The 14,454-nt window shown below is 63.3% G+C and overlaps 2 protein-coding genes across 2 annotated transcripts; one reads left to right on the top strand and one right to left on the bottom strand.

The window, feature by feature from the left end:
* Positions 1-949: 949 nt before the first annotated feature.
* Positions 950-5,496, top strand: GPN2 (GPN-loop GTPase 2). Its single transcript, XM_068172406.1, has 5 exons — positions 950-1,383; positions 3,188-3,344; positions 3,620-3,780; positions 4,353-4,483; positions 4,936-5,496. Exons 1-5 carry the CDS (start codon positions 967-969, stop codon positions 5,006-5,008), a joined length of 939 nt encoding a protein of 312 aa, XP_068028507.1. The 5' UTR covers positions 950-966; the 3' UTR covers positions 5,009-5,496.
* Positions 5,497-9,428: 3,932 nt separating this feature from the next.
* Positions 9,429-11,075, bottom strand: SFN (stratifin). Its single transcript, XM_068172934.1, has one exon. It carries the CDS (start codon positions 10,648-10,650, stop codon positions 9,910-9,912), a length of 741 nt encoding a protein of 246 aa, XP_068029035.1. The 5' UTR covers positions 10,651-11,075; the 3' UTR covers positions 9,429-9,909.
* Between the last annotated feature and the right edge of the window lie 3,379 nt (positions 11,076-14,454).

Raw genomic sequence — 14,454 nt, 5'->3', positions numbered from 1 at the left:
CGGGGACCGGGGGGAGAACGGGGACCGGGGGGGATAACCGGGACAGGGAAGGTAACCGGGACAGGGGAGGGATAACGGAGACAGGGGAGGGATAACGGAGACAGGGGAGATAACCGGGACAGGGGAGATAACCGGGACAGGGGAGATAACCGGGACAGGGGAGGGAGAACGGAGACCGGGGGGGAGAACGGGGACCGGGGGGATAACCGGGACAGGGAAGGTAACCGGGACAGGGGAGGGATAACGGAGACAGGGGAGATAACCGAGACAGGGGAGGGAGAACGGAGACCGGGGGGGAGAACGGGGACCGGGGGGATAACGGGGACAGGGAAGGTAACCGGGACAGGGGAGGGATAACGAGGACCGGGGAGATAACCCTGACCGGGGAGGGAGAACGGGGACCGAGGGGACAATGGGGGTAGGGGAGGGATAACGGGGACCAGGGAGGGATAACGAGGACCGGGGGTGATAACCGGGATAGGGGAGGGATAACGGGGACGGGGAGGGATAACGAGGACCGGGGGGATAACGGGGACAGGGGAGGGATAACTGGGACCGGGGGGATAACGGGGACAGGGGAGGGATAACGAGGACCGGGGGGGATAACGGGGACAGGGGAGGGATAACGAGGACCGGGGGGGATAACGGGGACAGGGGAGGGATAACGAGGACCGGGGGGATAACGGGGCCCGGGGGGATAACGGGGACCGGGGGGATAAGGGGAACCGGGGGGATAACCGGGAGCGGGGGGATAACGGGGACCAGGGGGATAACGGGAACCGGGGGGATAACCGGGAGCAGTGGTGGTAACAGCGGATGAGGGGCTCGGGAAGAAGAGGGACGCGAGGGAAGCTCGGGGCCAGGTGGGGAGAAGGGGACGTGGGGGTTCACGGGGCCGGCGGCTGCAGCCCAGCCCTCGGCTGTCCCTGCTGCCCCCTCAGCCCCGCAGGAGGACGATGAGCCGGCATGGCTGAGGGCAGCAGGGCCGGCCCGCTGGCCTTTGGCCAGGTGGTCATCGGGCCACCGGGCTCCGGGAAGACGACCTACTGCCGGGCCATGCGGGAGTTCCTGGCGCGGCTGGGCCGCAGCGCGGCCGTGGTGAACCTGGACCCTGCCAACGAGGCGCTGCCCGGCCCCTGCGCCCTGGACATCGGCGAGCTCGTCACCCTGCCCGACGTGATGGCCGGCCTGGGGCTGGGCCCCAACGGGGGCCTGCTCTACTGCATGGAGTACCTGCAGGCCAACGCCGACTGGCTGCGGGAGCGGCTGCAGGCCCTGCGGGGACACTACCTGCTCTTCGACTGCCCCGGGCAGGTGGAGCTCTACACCCACCACGAGGCCCTGAAGAACGTCTTCGCCCAGCTGGCCAAGTGGGATTTCAGGGTAGGGACGGGCTGGGCACCCCACGAGCTCCACACCCCGTGGGCAGAGTGGGGTGGGGGGTTCTCATGGCTGCTGTCTTCAGGAAGATTGTGGCCTTTCGTGTGAAGTGGCTTTATCAGGGAAAGAGGGGAATTTTTTCCCTATTTTTTGCTGGGAGAGGTTGGCAAAAGAATGGCCTGTCAGGGCTTTCAGTGGGATTGGGAGCAGGAACACAGAGTCCTTCCTCACACTTCACACAAAATCCCAAAATGGTTTGGGTTGGAGGGCACCTCAAAGCCTGCCCCATCCCCTTCCATGGGCAGGGACGCCTTCCACGAGACCAGGGAACTCCAGCCTGTCCCTGAGCACTTCCAGGGATGGGGCAGGAGCGCATCCATCCTGCTGTGCTGCAGGATCCTCCCCACAGCCCGGCTGTGTCTCACCACGGTGGGGTTCTGTGCGTGCTGGCAGCCCTGGCACTGCCCTGAGGAATGCAGGGGCCGTGCCAGGCCCCTCCTGCAGCCCGGGCAGGGCCCCTGCAGCCCGTGGGACGTGCTCTGGGCTCTTGCACAACGGGAGCTGCAGGTGAGAGCGGCCCCGGAGCTGCTGACGCTGCGCTTGCTCTGCGGCGGGGCCGCACCACGAATGTGCAAACCCTGGGTGCTCTGAGCAAGAAGGGCAGCTTCATTTGCTTGGGAATGTCACCGGGAATCTGCACATTAGAGCTTATTTTCATTGGAGTAAATGGACACGGGATTGGAGCTGCTAAAATCAGACATTTACAGGGCTGGTGCTGCTCTCCCTCTCTGCCCGGGAGCCCCAGACTGGCTGGGTTCTGCTGCTGTGACTCAGCCTCAGAGCCCTGACTTGGAGTGACTTCCCCAGCTCTGGGACCACATTGTTACAGCCCCACAAAACCCGGGGAATCAAAGTGCTCGTTAGGGTGATTATTAATTATTAGTGCGAACCACTGGGACTCTCCCAGCAGAAGGTGGTGTGCTGCAGGGGCTGCTCCCAAGGGGCCTGGGCATCTGGAGACAGCTGTGCTGTTCAGGAGGGGAACTGCCCCAGCTCCCACCCCAAAATCCCTGCAGAGCTCACACAAGTGTGGAAACTTCAGCTGCAGGGAGAGAAAGCCTGAGAAAGGGGGGAGCAGCTGCAGGTTGACGTTTCTTGCGGTGCTGTTGGTGGAGCACTAAAAGCCTCCCCAGAGCCCTTCCCTGGGGCTGAATCCATGCTGGTCCATGGCTGGGGATGGGGCATTGACACTTTACATACCTGGATATGTGTTCAGCATGGAGCAGAGAAGGCTCCAGGGAGAGCCTGGAGCCTAAAGGGGCTCAGGAGAGCTGGAGAGGGACTGGGGACAAGGGGTGGAGGGACAGGACACAGGGAATGGCTCCCACTGCCAGAGGGCAGGCATGGATGGGATCTTGGGCAGGGATTGTTCCCTGGCAGGGTGGGCAGGCCCTGGCACAGGGTGCCCAGAGCAGCTGGGGCTGCCCCTGGATCCCTGGCAGTGCCCAAGGCCACAAGGCCAGGCTGGACACTGGGGCTTGGAGCAATGTGGGACAGTGGGAGGTGTCCCTGCCGTGGCAGCGCTGGGGCCAGGGGAGCTTTAAGGTCACCTCTGACCCAGAGCAGTCCAAGATTCTCTGGTGCTGTGTCTTGTGTGCAGGAGGTGAGGGTGGGAGGCCATTTCCCCAGGTGGTGCAGTCAGGCCTGGACAGATTCTCCTGTGGCCACTTCCACACTGTCCCTCGAGCAGGGCGTGGGCTTGTCACAGGTCTGACCTGGTGTGTCCCTTTGTGCCTTCGCTGCCCAGCTGGCTGCCGTGCACCTGGTGGATTCCCACTACTGCACAGATCCTGGGAAGTTCATCTCCGTGCTCTGCACCTCGCTGTCCACCATGCTGCACGTGGAGCTGCCCCACGTCAACGTCCTCTCCAAGATGGACCTGATCGAGCACTACGGGAAGCTGGGTAAGGGAACTCCTGGAGCCACAGCGTGCTCTGGGGGGAAGGCACCTCGAACCACGGCTCTTCTGCCTCCCTGCCGTGGGCAGGGACACCTTCCACCAGCCAGGGTGGCTCAGAGCGCTCTTCTGGCCTCGGACACTGGGAGGAATTTGAGGGGGAGGGCTGTGGAACTGGGCCGTGCCAGGTGCAGATCAGCCGTGGGAGAATGGGGCTGGCTGGGGAGCTGCTGCAGGTCTTCAGCTTCCAGCTTGCCTTCAGAGCTCCCTGCTGCCCTGCAGCTTTCAACCTGGATTATTACACCGAGGTCCTGGACCTCTCTTACCTCGTGGACCATTTGGCCTCCGATCCCTTCTTCAGGAATTTCCGCCGCCTCAACGAGAAGCTGGTGGAGGTGATCGAGGACTACAGCCTGGTGTCCTTCGTGCCACTCAACGTCCAGGTGACCCAGCAGGAGGGAACAGGGAGCCCTGCATGTGCAGCAGCTGCTTTTTATCTGCTCAGAGCCACAGGGCTGGAAACCTCAGCTGTGAGGAGACTCAGGGCTGGGAAACAGGGAAGCACACCCAGACTTGTAAATGATCTGTGGCAGCCAAAGGAAAGAAAAAGGCTGATGAGCTTGGGGCTACCTGGGCCTTGTGTCCTGGGGTGGGGAATCCAGGCTCCCCCTTCCTTCAGCTCTTCTGGCCTGCATTTCAAATCTGGGCTGAGGATCACCTAAAACCTTGTTAAATTAGGGAGCAGCAAATAACGAGAGGGGGGAGGGAGGGCTGGAAATGTCCTTCATCAGGCAGCTGGCAGAAGTGTCAACAGGCAAATGGGCTGGGAGAAAGTGATGAAAGGGAATGAGAGGGTGGAGGGCCAGTCCCAGTTTGTCCCAGTTTGTCCCTCTTGGTGTCCCCGGGGCCTCGGGCGCTGTCAGGGTGGCCCCGAGCCCCGGAGAAAACGGCACAGGGCAGTGTGAGCTCCTGGCTGTGGGGAAGGAGCAGGTGCCAGTGAGCTCCCTCCTCCCAGGACAAGCAGAGCATGAGGCAGGTGATGCAGGCCGTGGACAAGGCCAATGGATATTCCTTCGGGGACCGGGAGCACCGGAGCCTGGAGGCGCTGATGTCAGCAGCTGTGGGGGCCGACTTCCACTTCTCTTCGTATCCTCTCTGGTGTTGAGTTTAATTTCTCTCTCCCTGGGGGACAAAGGCTGGAATTTGCAGGCCCAGGTTCATCATCTGGTGGGTGACACACACGTGGGGAGTGGGGTGTGCTCAGCCCAGCCCAGGGCAGACACTTGTCCTCACCAAACCCACCAAAGGTTGGGAATTGATACCGTGAACGTGTCAGGAACCTTTTGACAACTTTCCTCTCTCTCACCCTCCCTTGGGTGGGTTCTTTCCTTCTCCTTCAAACCATGCAATCGATTCTCCTGGACTTGTCAGGCCTGGGATCAGGCAGAGCCACAAGTAACTCAGGTGATGCTGCCTCTTCCCGATGGCCTTCGGGCTATTGTGAGGCTGGGCTGGTTCCTCGATGGGAACTTGAGAGCTCCTGCAGAAGGGAGTGTTTGAGCCCAGCCCCTCGTTTTCCTTAATTACTGCGTTATCAGCACCCTGGCAGTGCAGGAGAAGTATGTGCAATCTCAGGAGAAAGCTGTGGAAGAGGAGGTGATGGATCTGTGACACGCCCTTCCCTGGCTTCTCTGTTTTGACACCTCTCCTTTTCCTACCCGGAGCTTCAGCTGTGACTCAGAGCAACTGAAAGCCTTTCCAGGCAGAGTCTGGGTGGGTTTGACCTCCCGAGCTTCAGGCCTGCTGCCCAGAGCAGGGCTTTGGCAGAAGGGAGGTGGCTGAGGGTCTTCCCCTAGGAACAGAGAGATTGAACCAGAGAAGGCAGGGAGAGCAAGGAAGAGAGATAAAGTCTCCTCCGTCATGACCAAGACAGATCCAGAGAAAGAAAAATCAGCTGGAGCTGCCTCAGGTGCAGTGAGAGTCGAGGCACCAGTCCTGGGAGTGCTGCAGGAGGAGCGTGCACGGGCCCCGTGCTCCGAGCACAATCCAGGCCAGGGCGCCTCCACGCCGTCTCAAGGACAGAAGGATGTTTGTTTTTCTTTTTCTTAGAAATAATGATGGACTCTTTCTTAATAAAACACTCCTGGGTCTCACTTTCATCTTCGGAGTTTGCTGAACCTGAACAAATAAACCCAGGAGTGCTCCGGAGCCCGAGGCCAAGGCGCCTGCGCTGGGAGCGGCGCTGGCCGGGACCTGTCCCTGTCCCTGTCCCTGTCCCTGTCCCTGTCCCTGTCCCTCTGCCCTGCCTGGAGGGCCAGGGACAGCAGGCAGGGCCCTGCTGCTTCTCCTGCAGGGATGGGGGGCTGGAGCAGCACAACGCCAGCTCGGCTCTTGGAGGCTTTGGTGAGAAAGCCCCTGTGTGACTCAGCTCGTGGTTTGCATCTCGGGCCTTTCCCGGGAGCAGCCTTGGGTGTCCTCATCCACCTTCCTTCTCCTGGCCTTGCTTTCTCCACGTCCCAGATCCTGGGGCTTCCCCTCCTGCCCGTGTCACTCCCGCTGGCTGTGCTGCTGCAGCTGCCGGTGCTGGCAGCAGCTCTGAGCCTCCTGTGCTGCTCTGATCCCTGCTCCAGGCAGCAGCCGGGGCACACACCGGGAGGGCTGGGGGTGACAAGTGGGCTGTCCACATCAGGGAGCCTCGGTGCCTCCCGGCAGCTCCACACGGGATGGGAGCGGGTGCGACTCCCAATCCCAGATCTCTGCAGACTCAGCATCGCCTCTTGCCCAAGAATCTTGCATAAAATACAACAGGATTTTCTCACAGGACGGTTTGGCCCTTGGCAGAGGGATTGGAGACTGGATCCTTGATGGATCTGAATGTGAACGGGGTCTTGGGTAGCTGGGCATGGAATTAAAATGAATTTTTCCCACATCTCCCACCTCTGTGGTCAGGATTTGGAGACGAGGAGGAGCTCGGGGAGAGGAGGGTGCAGACACACAATGCTTGTGCTTCTCCCAGACCCCTTCCCAATGAAACTGAGATTTCAGATATCAAAGTCAAATCCCAGTGTGCTGCCAGTGCCTCAGCTCTTCCCGGAGCCCAGGAACTTCCCTGGGTGTTCCTGGCTGGATTTCAGTGCTGAAGTTCTGGGAGCCAATCTGACCATAACTGAGCTGAAATCCCATCCTCACCCGTGGCTTGTGGCCTTGTCCTGGTTGTTTTGGAGCTCTGTAGTTGCTGTGAAGGGGTGGGAGCCGGGATCATAAAAATATTAATTTTATAGTGGCTTCTTCATGGCTTTGAGAGATTTCGTGGCTTAAAAGGGTATGGTCAGGTCAGGCTGAGTTACGCAAGAGCCATCAAAGCTTTTGTGGTTTTTTGGCTTTTTTATTGGAATGCCCTGGATATCTGCAGCCTCAGCCTTGGGCTGGAAACCGCTCAGCTCAGGCCATGGATCCTCTGCTGTGTTCCAGCCAGGAAATGCTCAGGTCTCAGAGAGCTTCAGCCCCAAACCTGCAGCGGTTTTGCACCAGGGAGCTTCTCACCGATGAATCCGGGGCTGATCCGGGACGCACAGCCCGGAGGGGACAGTTCTGTGACCTGGGGAAGGGCAGGGAAGGCTGGAGCCCCTGGTGTGAAACGCAGGGTGAAAGGCAGCCCCTGCACCCCACACCCCCGGGGAGGGGACACGGCGAACCTCCCGGGCCCGGGGAGGTGACACTTTGGCTGCCGTGGCTGCCTTGAGCAATCGGCGGGGCCAAGGGCCAGGGTGAGTCACCCCAAGCGAGGCACATCCCTGGGAGGGGGCCCGGCTTTCTGCCGAGCTGGTCCTACCTGCTGAGCCCACCCCGACCGTGGGACTGAACCTGAGGGTGGCGTTTTGGGGATGGAGGGATTTGAGCACCAGTCACAGCCACGGGACTGAGCTTTCCTGGGTCCCCTCCCGGGTTCCAGCCCTCATTTCCAGCTCCATCACGGAGCTCCTGCTCAAAAGCTGAGTTTCCCCATCAAGTGGTGCTTTCTAATGGGGATAAAAAACCTCTCCAAAACCAGAGCAGGCACTGGTGCCAGCCTGGCAGGAGGCTGCCCCGGGCCAGGGGCGATGGACACCCCTTGTCTGGGTGCCCAGACTGGTGGTGCCTCAGCCAGGAGCCGGCCAGCCCCAGCCCTGGGCACAAAGCCCTGGGGGCCGGCTGGGAGAGCCGGTGACAAGGGCAGGCAGGGCTGTGGGTCCTGCAGCTCCCACTCAGGATGGGCAGAGCCTTTTGCAGGCAGCAGAACATCCCTGCTCGCGCTCACAGACCTGTTTTGGTGGCCTTTTCCCCATGGCTACCAGCCCCTGTGTAGGGGCTGTGCCAGGGCCCTGCTGGGGGAGTGGGGGACACTCCTTGGCCCTGGGCACGCAGTCCCTCTGCTCTAAAGGTGTTTAAGACACTAAAACTGATCTATTTGAGAGCTCTTCTGGACGCCCCTTCAGGGATGCAGAGAGCATTCCACAGCCACCGGACAAGGACCAGGATGGGGATCGAGGTCCCGATGCCTCCTTGGTCTTTACCTGGGTCCCACCCACCCTGTGTGAAGCAGGGGGACAGAAGCACCCCAGAGAACGCCCCAGCAGCACAACCCTCTCACAGGAGTGTCCTGGGGATCCAGGGCCTCCTCCTTCCCAGCCTGGAAAAGCTGCCGGACCGGCTGGGAGCGGGGAGCACCATCCTCCCACACGGCCCAGCCACGCTGCAATTTCGGGAGCTGTTGAAATCAGTTAACTCCTGGGAAGCCAGGGGGAACCCACAGCCCCAGGGATGGACAGACACCCCCAGTTATCCCTTCCTGGGCACCAGCACTGTCAGCTCCAGCCCCGCCACTCTCCAGTTTAACCAGTCCGGGTGTCCCCAGGCCGTGGGGTCGGGGCCAGCGCGAGCCCTCAGCTCGTTTTTCCCGTCGGCCGCCCCGCTCTGGGTAATTACAGGTCTGGGGCTGTTCCCAGGCTGGGAGTGCTTGGGGCCAGGTGGGGGCCAAGCTTTGGGGCCCCTCAGTGGGCTCCCCCCAGGACCAGCCCTGACGCCTCTGGGGACCCCATGGAGCTGCTGGGGGGCCAGGGCAGCACCGGGGGTGTTGTGATGGGGCTGGGGAGGCCCAGGGGGCTCACGGGGGTTCATCCCCTCTGCTGGGATCTGCTCCAGGTGTCCCATCCAGGGGGAGCAGGTGCTGCTTTGTGCAGCCCAGCCTCCCACAGCAGAGCCCTCGCTACATCCCAGGCCAGCCCCTCGCTCCCGGGCACCCCACGATTCCCGCATGCACCAAGGGGGTCACGTCCCTGCTTGTGCCTCGTTCCCCCAATTTCCCGGCTCTCCATGGGCTGGGATTTGGCCACGCCAGGGCTCAGGACTGGCGTGTCCCCCCTGTCCCCTGAGTCACGGCGCGTTTCCTCCCGGCATCCCAGGGCTTCCCATCAAAGGGCTCCTGCCCGGCCCTGCTGGCTCTGCTGAGCTCATAGCCCAGGGTGCCGTGACTGTATTTTATTGTAATTATTTTTCATGTTGAAACGCGCTGGTGGGGGGAAGGGGGAGGGAGCTGCACCCTTCCCGTGGCCCCGTGCCAGGGCCAGAAGTGCTGAGCTTTCACCTGTCCCAGCGCGTCGGGACCTTGAGAGGGATGTCCCCACCCCGCTGACAGCCCAGGGCTGCCCCTGTGTCGCTGCCGATGCAGCTTTTGTGGATTTTCCTCCTTGGAACGAGAGGCGCCATGGGGGAGGACCTGGGGACCCACACAGGGGTGTCAGCGGCAGCTTTCGGGGAGCTCTGGGTTTGTATTAACGGGGCTGGGTCAGAGACTCGGGGACCCTTGAGCACCTCGTGGAGCAGCCAGCCCTGCGTGGGGCTGCCAAAACCCCCGTCCCATGGATGCACAGACCCCCGAGCCCTTCCACGGGCCGCAGCTCACCCCAAGAGCCTGCTGTGGGGCTGGGGACCCCGAGAGCAGCCAGTGCTGGGGGCCCGGCTGCCCCCACCCCTGGGACGGGAGGGAGGCGAGGCGGGCGCCCGGAGCTGCCCGGACATGTGCGCAGGGAGAGACGAGGCAGACGAGAGCAGAGGTGCAGGAGAAGGTTTATTGGAGCACAGAGGCTTTGGCAACACGCGACCCCTTCCCGGAATGGGGGGGCTGCCCGGACCCCCCCTCGCCCCGGCCCAGCCCCTCACCTCCTCCTGTCGCTGCTCCAGCCCTCTGGGACAGGGGCTTTGGAGCTGGCACACGCCAGACTGGACGCCCCCCACAAAAAAATGTTAAATAGTTGGGGGCTGGCAGCTCTCCGGGACAGAGGCACCCCCTCTCCCTCTTTTCCCCCTCCCCAGAGCAGAGGATGGGGGAGAGGGAGGGAGGGGCCCTGCCAAAACCACCCCCACTCCCGGTATCCAGGCTGGAGAGAGCTGAGACTCCTCCCCACCAAAACCAACCAAAAAAAAAAAAAATCAAAAAAATGACAACCAAAAAAAAAAAAAAAAAAACCACGAAGAGATGCCGAAGGGTCTGGAGCGGGGCAGGTGGGGCCGGTCCCTGGCTCGGCAGGGGACGCTCAGTTCTTGGGCTCTTCGCCAGCCTCGCCGCCGTCTTCGCCGGCGCACTCGGCTGTCCATAGCGTGAGGTTGTCCCTGAGCAGCTGCATGATGAGGGTGCTGTCCTTGTAGGAGTCTTCGCTGAGCGTGTGCAGGTCGCCCATGGCCTCGTCGAAGGTGGTCTTGGCCAGGGAGATGGCCTGCTCCGGGGCGTTGGCGATCTCGTAGTGGAACACGGAGAAGTTGAGGGCCAGCCCCAGGCGGATGGGGTTCGTGGGCTGCATCTCCTTTTTGCTGATGTCCATGGCCTCTTGGTAGGCCTCCTGGGCCTTCTCTATCGTCGACAGGCGGTCGTCCCCGCTGGCCACCTCGGCCAGGTATCGGAAGTAGTCACCCTTCATCTTCAGGTAGAAGACCTTGCTCTCGGTATCGCTGTCCTTCTTGATGAGATACTTGTCCAGCAAGCCCAGGACGTTGTTGCAGACGGCGTTCAGCTCCTGCTCCACCTTCTCCCGGTACTCGTTCACCACCTGCGCTTTGTCGTCGCCCTCCTCGGTTTTGTGCTCGATGCTGGAGATGACCCTCCAGGCCGAGCGCTGGCAGCCCACCACGTTCTTGTAGGCGACCGAGAGGAGGTTGCGCTCCTCGTTGGACAGCTCGTCCCCGTGCTCCACCACGGCCTTCATGAAGTCTGCCATGTCCTCGTAGCGCTCAGCCTGCTCGGCCAGCTTGGCCTTCTGCACTTGGTGGTTTCTTGCCATGGCTGGGACGCGGGCGCGGGGCGGACGCTTGGGCGAGCAGCGGGGCCGGGAGCCGTCGGAGCCTCTGCCGAGCGCTGCCGCCGGGATTCGCTTTTGGCTGCGCGTCGGAGCCTCGAGCGAGAGCAGGAGGAGCCAGCCAGGTCCAAGGAGTGTCCTCCTCCTCCTCCTCCTCCTCTGCTTCCTCCCCGCCGAGCGCGGCCTTAAAAGGAAAATCGCGGTGAATCATCGCCCGCGGGCGGCGGGCGCTGGGGAGGGGGCGAAGGGGGCGGCCAACGCCCTGCCCTCCCCGTGGGTGCGGCACCCGTGGATGCCCCGGGGCTCTCCCCAGAGCCAACGCCCGCCCCGGCACCGGGGAAACGCCCATCGCGCTGCTGAGAGCGCTGCGGAGGGCGACGGGCGCTGCGCTGGCCTCTGGGGGGGACGGGGACACACGGCAGCGCTCGGCTCTTCCCCCCCCCGGAGAAATGGGCCACGGGGTGTGGCCGCTCGTAAAAACGGGTTCCTCCCCCCGAAAAAGTCATATCACTGTCGTTTTTAATATGGTGATTGCCTCGGCAGTAATTGCGAGGGCTTGACGGGCAGGTATTTATTCCCACAGGTGGGGAAACCGAGGCAGAGGCTCCGCACCTCTCCCCGGCGCCGCGGGAGGGGCCGTCCCAAAAAGCGGGGCACAGTCAGCCCTCGCCTTTGAGCCGCCGCACGGTGGGATCCCCCCAAACTGCCCGTGGTGGGAGGAGGAGGGGAGACCCCATCCCCACCAGCCGCGTCCCGGGGCTGCCTTTCCCCGTCCCACCGGGCGCGCCTCGCATCTCTCAAGCTGTAAAGAGGAGTTCTAGCGTTCGCTTTTTGTCGGTTTTCGGTTGTTCCGGGCTGGCCGTGGGCCGCGGCGGCAGCGCAGTGCCCGATAGGGATCTGAGCTGCGCCTTGCGCTGAGTTTCACTCGGAGCTTGTTGCCACACGCCGGGCGCTGGCGCAGCCCCGGCCCCGCTCCCGGCCCAGTCCCGGCCTTATCTCCGTGCGGGAGCGTGCGGGAAGGGCAGGGCGGGGCGGGCGGCTCCGGGCCAAGGCGAAAAGGGGCGTTGTGATTCTTTCCGTGAGCCTGACTCGCCGCTTTGTTCCTGCCTGCCAACACCCGGCCGGGAGCGCCCCGGGATCCCCCCGCGCCTGGCTCAGCTCCCGCACCGCCCCAGCGGACCCTGCTGGGATGGAGGACGCAGGAAAGCCGTGAGGATGCTTTTCCCAACCACTTCCAGCCCGGGAAAACACCTCCAGCCTTCACATCACCCCCTCTGCACACTGGAATTCAGGAAAAAGGCAGTCAGGGCCGTTCACCCCTTCCCGGCCGAGCCCCTGACACGCGCTGGGGTTTGAGGTGCCCGGGGTGCCATCGAGGGGCTCCCGTGGCAGCAGCGTGAGGGTGTCCAGCCCCACCGAGGTCCCCGCAGCCCCTCACGGCCCCCCGAGGGCCACGTGCAGCAATCGGAGCTCCTTCCCCAGGTGAGCTGATCCCGAGGGAGCAGGTTCCACCCCCGGGGTCGGGAAAAGGTGCTTCCCACAGGAACGGGTGAGCAGGAGACCACGGCCTGTCTTCCACCCTCTGCCCAGCACACAAAGCAGACCCATCGAGACCCTCCAAGAACTTCCATCGGGCACAAAACCCGCTCCCCACAGCGGGACTGGGGCCAAAGGGCCACCCCAATGTACCCAGCCTGCCAAAATCCACCTCGTTGCCTGGGAAAACCACAGGCAGGAATCCCTGGGTGGGTTAGTCTGAGCTCACATTCCTTCGGGCAGCAAAACCATAATTTGGGTTTGGGGTCTGCAGTCCCCAGCCCTGGTGAAGGATTCCCAGCCTGGCCAGGACGATTCTGCCCCACCCTGCATTTGGGCTCTCTAACTGTGGGGAGACCCCGGTGGGATCCCCCTTGCCCAGCAAGGACACGAGAGGGGCAGTGATAGGTCAGCCTCGGGTCTGGCGTCTGAGGCAGCCTCTGCCAAAGGGGCTGAGCCGCTGCCAAATTTTGGCAGAGAGGAGGCTCAGGGACGCTCTGCTCTGCCGGTCCCGTGGCCAGCAGCGGTGGGCGAAGGGCAGAGCCCAGATCCCAGGGCAGGGGCTGAGCTCAGCTGCACCATCACCCCAGAGAGCACCCGTGGGTGCCCCAGAGGCCAGAGGGCAGTGCCTGAAGGGGCGCCCCAAACCATTCTGTGGTTCTGTGTTCACCCCGGCGAGAGGGGCACCCAGTTCACCCCAGCCCCGGGGACGCTGCCCGGGCCGGGCCACGTCTCCAGCCCCGTGAGCCGAGGGCAGGCGTGGGCTGGGCGCTGGCAGCAGGCAGAGGATGCCCGTGGCTATTCCCAGCGGCACTGGAACGATGCTCAGAGCCCGTCTAGCCACCCTGCCCAGCCCTGCTGCTCCCCCTGGCTGTGGGGACGCTGCCAGCTCCCAAAACATCACTGGACAACGCGTTTTCCCAAGGAGTGCTCACGGTGCCCCGGGTCCTGCGGGCACTGCCCACTGCTCCTTCCCAGCCTGGCTTGGCGCTTCCCGCTGCACAGGAGGGTGCAAAGCCGCGGATGGCTGAGACCGGCCCCAAACTGTGCCACAGCCCAGTTTGGGAAGCTCCTGGCTCCCATCCCCACGGCTGATGGCACAGCGGTGCCAGCCCTCCGTGGCTTCCCTCGGCTCTGCTCGGGCCTGCCCAGGCAGGAGCCGTTCCCCTCCACCCGCGGAGCAAAGCCAGACACCAGAGTACAGCAAATAGGAGAAACTTTCATTTTGTTACAAAAGTAAAAGGCATAAACGGACGGTGACTCCTACAGGGCTGGGGCAGGCCCGGCTGCTCCTCTCAGCTCTCAGCCCAGGGGAGGCTGCCCAAGGTGCTGCGGGGCTGGAGCCCCTTCCCCTAAAACCAGAGCCGTGCTGGGATGAGGCTGGCAGGGGGAGCTGGCCCGGGGGCTGCAGGGATGAACTGACCAGGTACGAATTCCCATCGGGAAAGTCCTCTGGCACACGGACACGGCTTGGAAGGGCTGGCAGGGTTTGGCGCTGGTGCCCCCGGCTTGGCTGTAAATGCTCTGGAGAGATCCTGCTCCTTCCTAAATCCCGTCGGGACGCCAACCACGACATTCCAGCACGGACGGCGGGGAGACACCGTCACCGAGCGTCCAGCCGGTGGCCCCGGGGAGCCCCCAGCGGCCCCGGGGAGCCCCCAGCGGCCCCGGGGTCCGTCCGGGCAGGACACAGCAGGGACTGCGGGTATTACTCTGGTTGTTGCGGTGGCTGTATGGCTTTGAGCTCCGAGCCGCGGGACGCCCGGCCCGGCCCCCGGAGCGGGGCTGGAAAAGCTTTTCCGAGCCGCGGCCGCTGCCCCCGCTCCGGGGGAGGGAGGGAGGAGCAGCCCTGGCGAGCGGAGGCACTCGAGGTGGTCATGGCTGTGGGCTCGGCTCCCGTGGATGCTCCACGAGAGACTCAGGCTGCTGCGGCTCGTGGCGCTGGATCCGCCCGGAGCGAGGGAGAGGAGAGGGGAGGAAGATAAAAGGAGAGCGTTAGTGCCAGAAACAGAGGAGCTGAGGAGCAGCGGGAGCAGGGCGAGCATCCAGGCTCGCTGGCAGAGTGGGACCAGGCTGGGCCGGAGGGAGGAGGGGGCTCCGTCCCTGCCCCGAGGCTCAGGGGCTCATGGGGGGCTGCAGGGAGGGGGCAGAGGGGCGGCTCGCGGCCCACAGGTGACACATCCCATCCCAACGTGCCCTGAAGGAACTTACCTTGGTCACAGGAGGAGGAACCGGGTGTTGCAGAGAGGAAAA

This window comes from Anomalospiza imberbis, chromosome 25, assembly GCF_031753505.1.
Source record: "Anomalospiza imberbis isolate Cuckoo-Finch-1a 21T00152 chromosome 25, ASM3175350v1, whole genome shotgun sequence".
NCBI classification, from domain to species: domain Eukaryota; kingdom Metazoa; phylum Chordata; class Aves; order Passeriformes; family Viduidae; genus Anomalospiza; species Anomalospiza imberbis.
This window is presented reverse-complemented; position numbering and strand designations above follow the sequence as displayed.

Excerpts from the sequence above, each read along its gene's own strand:
- GPN2 (XM_068172406.1), top strand. The coding sequence starts at position 967 with ATGGCTGAGGGCAGCAGGGCCGGCCCGCTGGCCTTTGGCCAGGTGGTC. Across the intron at positions 1,384-3,187 it reads TGGCCAAGTGGGATTTCAGG|CTGGCTGCCGTGCACCTGGT; the intron begins GTAGGGACGGGC and ends TTCGCTGCCCAG. Across the intron at positions 3,345-3,619 it reads CGAGCACTACGGGAAGCTGG|CTTTCAACCTGGATTATTAC; the intron begins GTAAGGGAACTC and ends GCTGCCCTGCAG.
- SFN (XM_068172934.1), bottom strand. The coding sequence starts at position 10,650 with ATGGCAAGAAACCACCAAGTGCAGAAGGCCAAGCTGGCCGAGCAGGCT.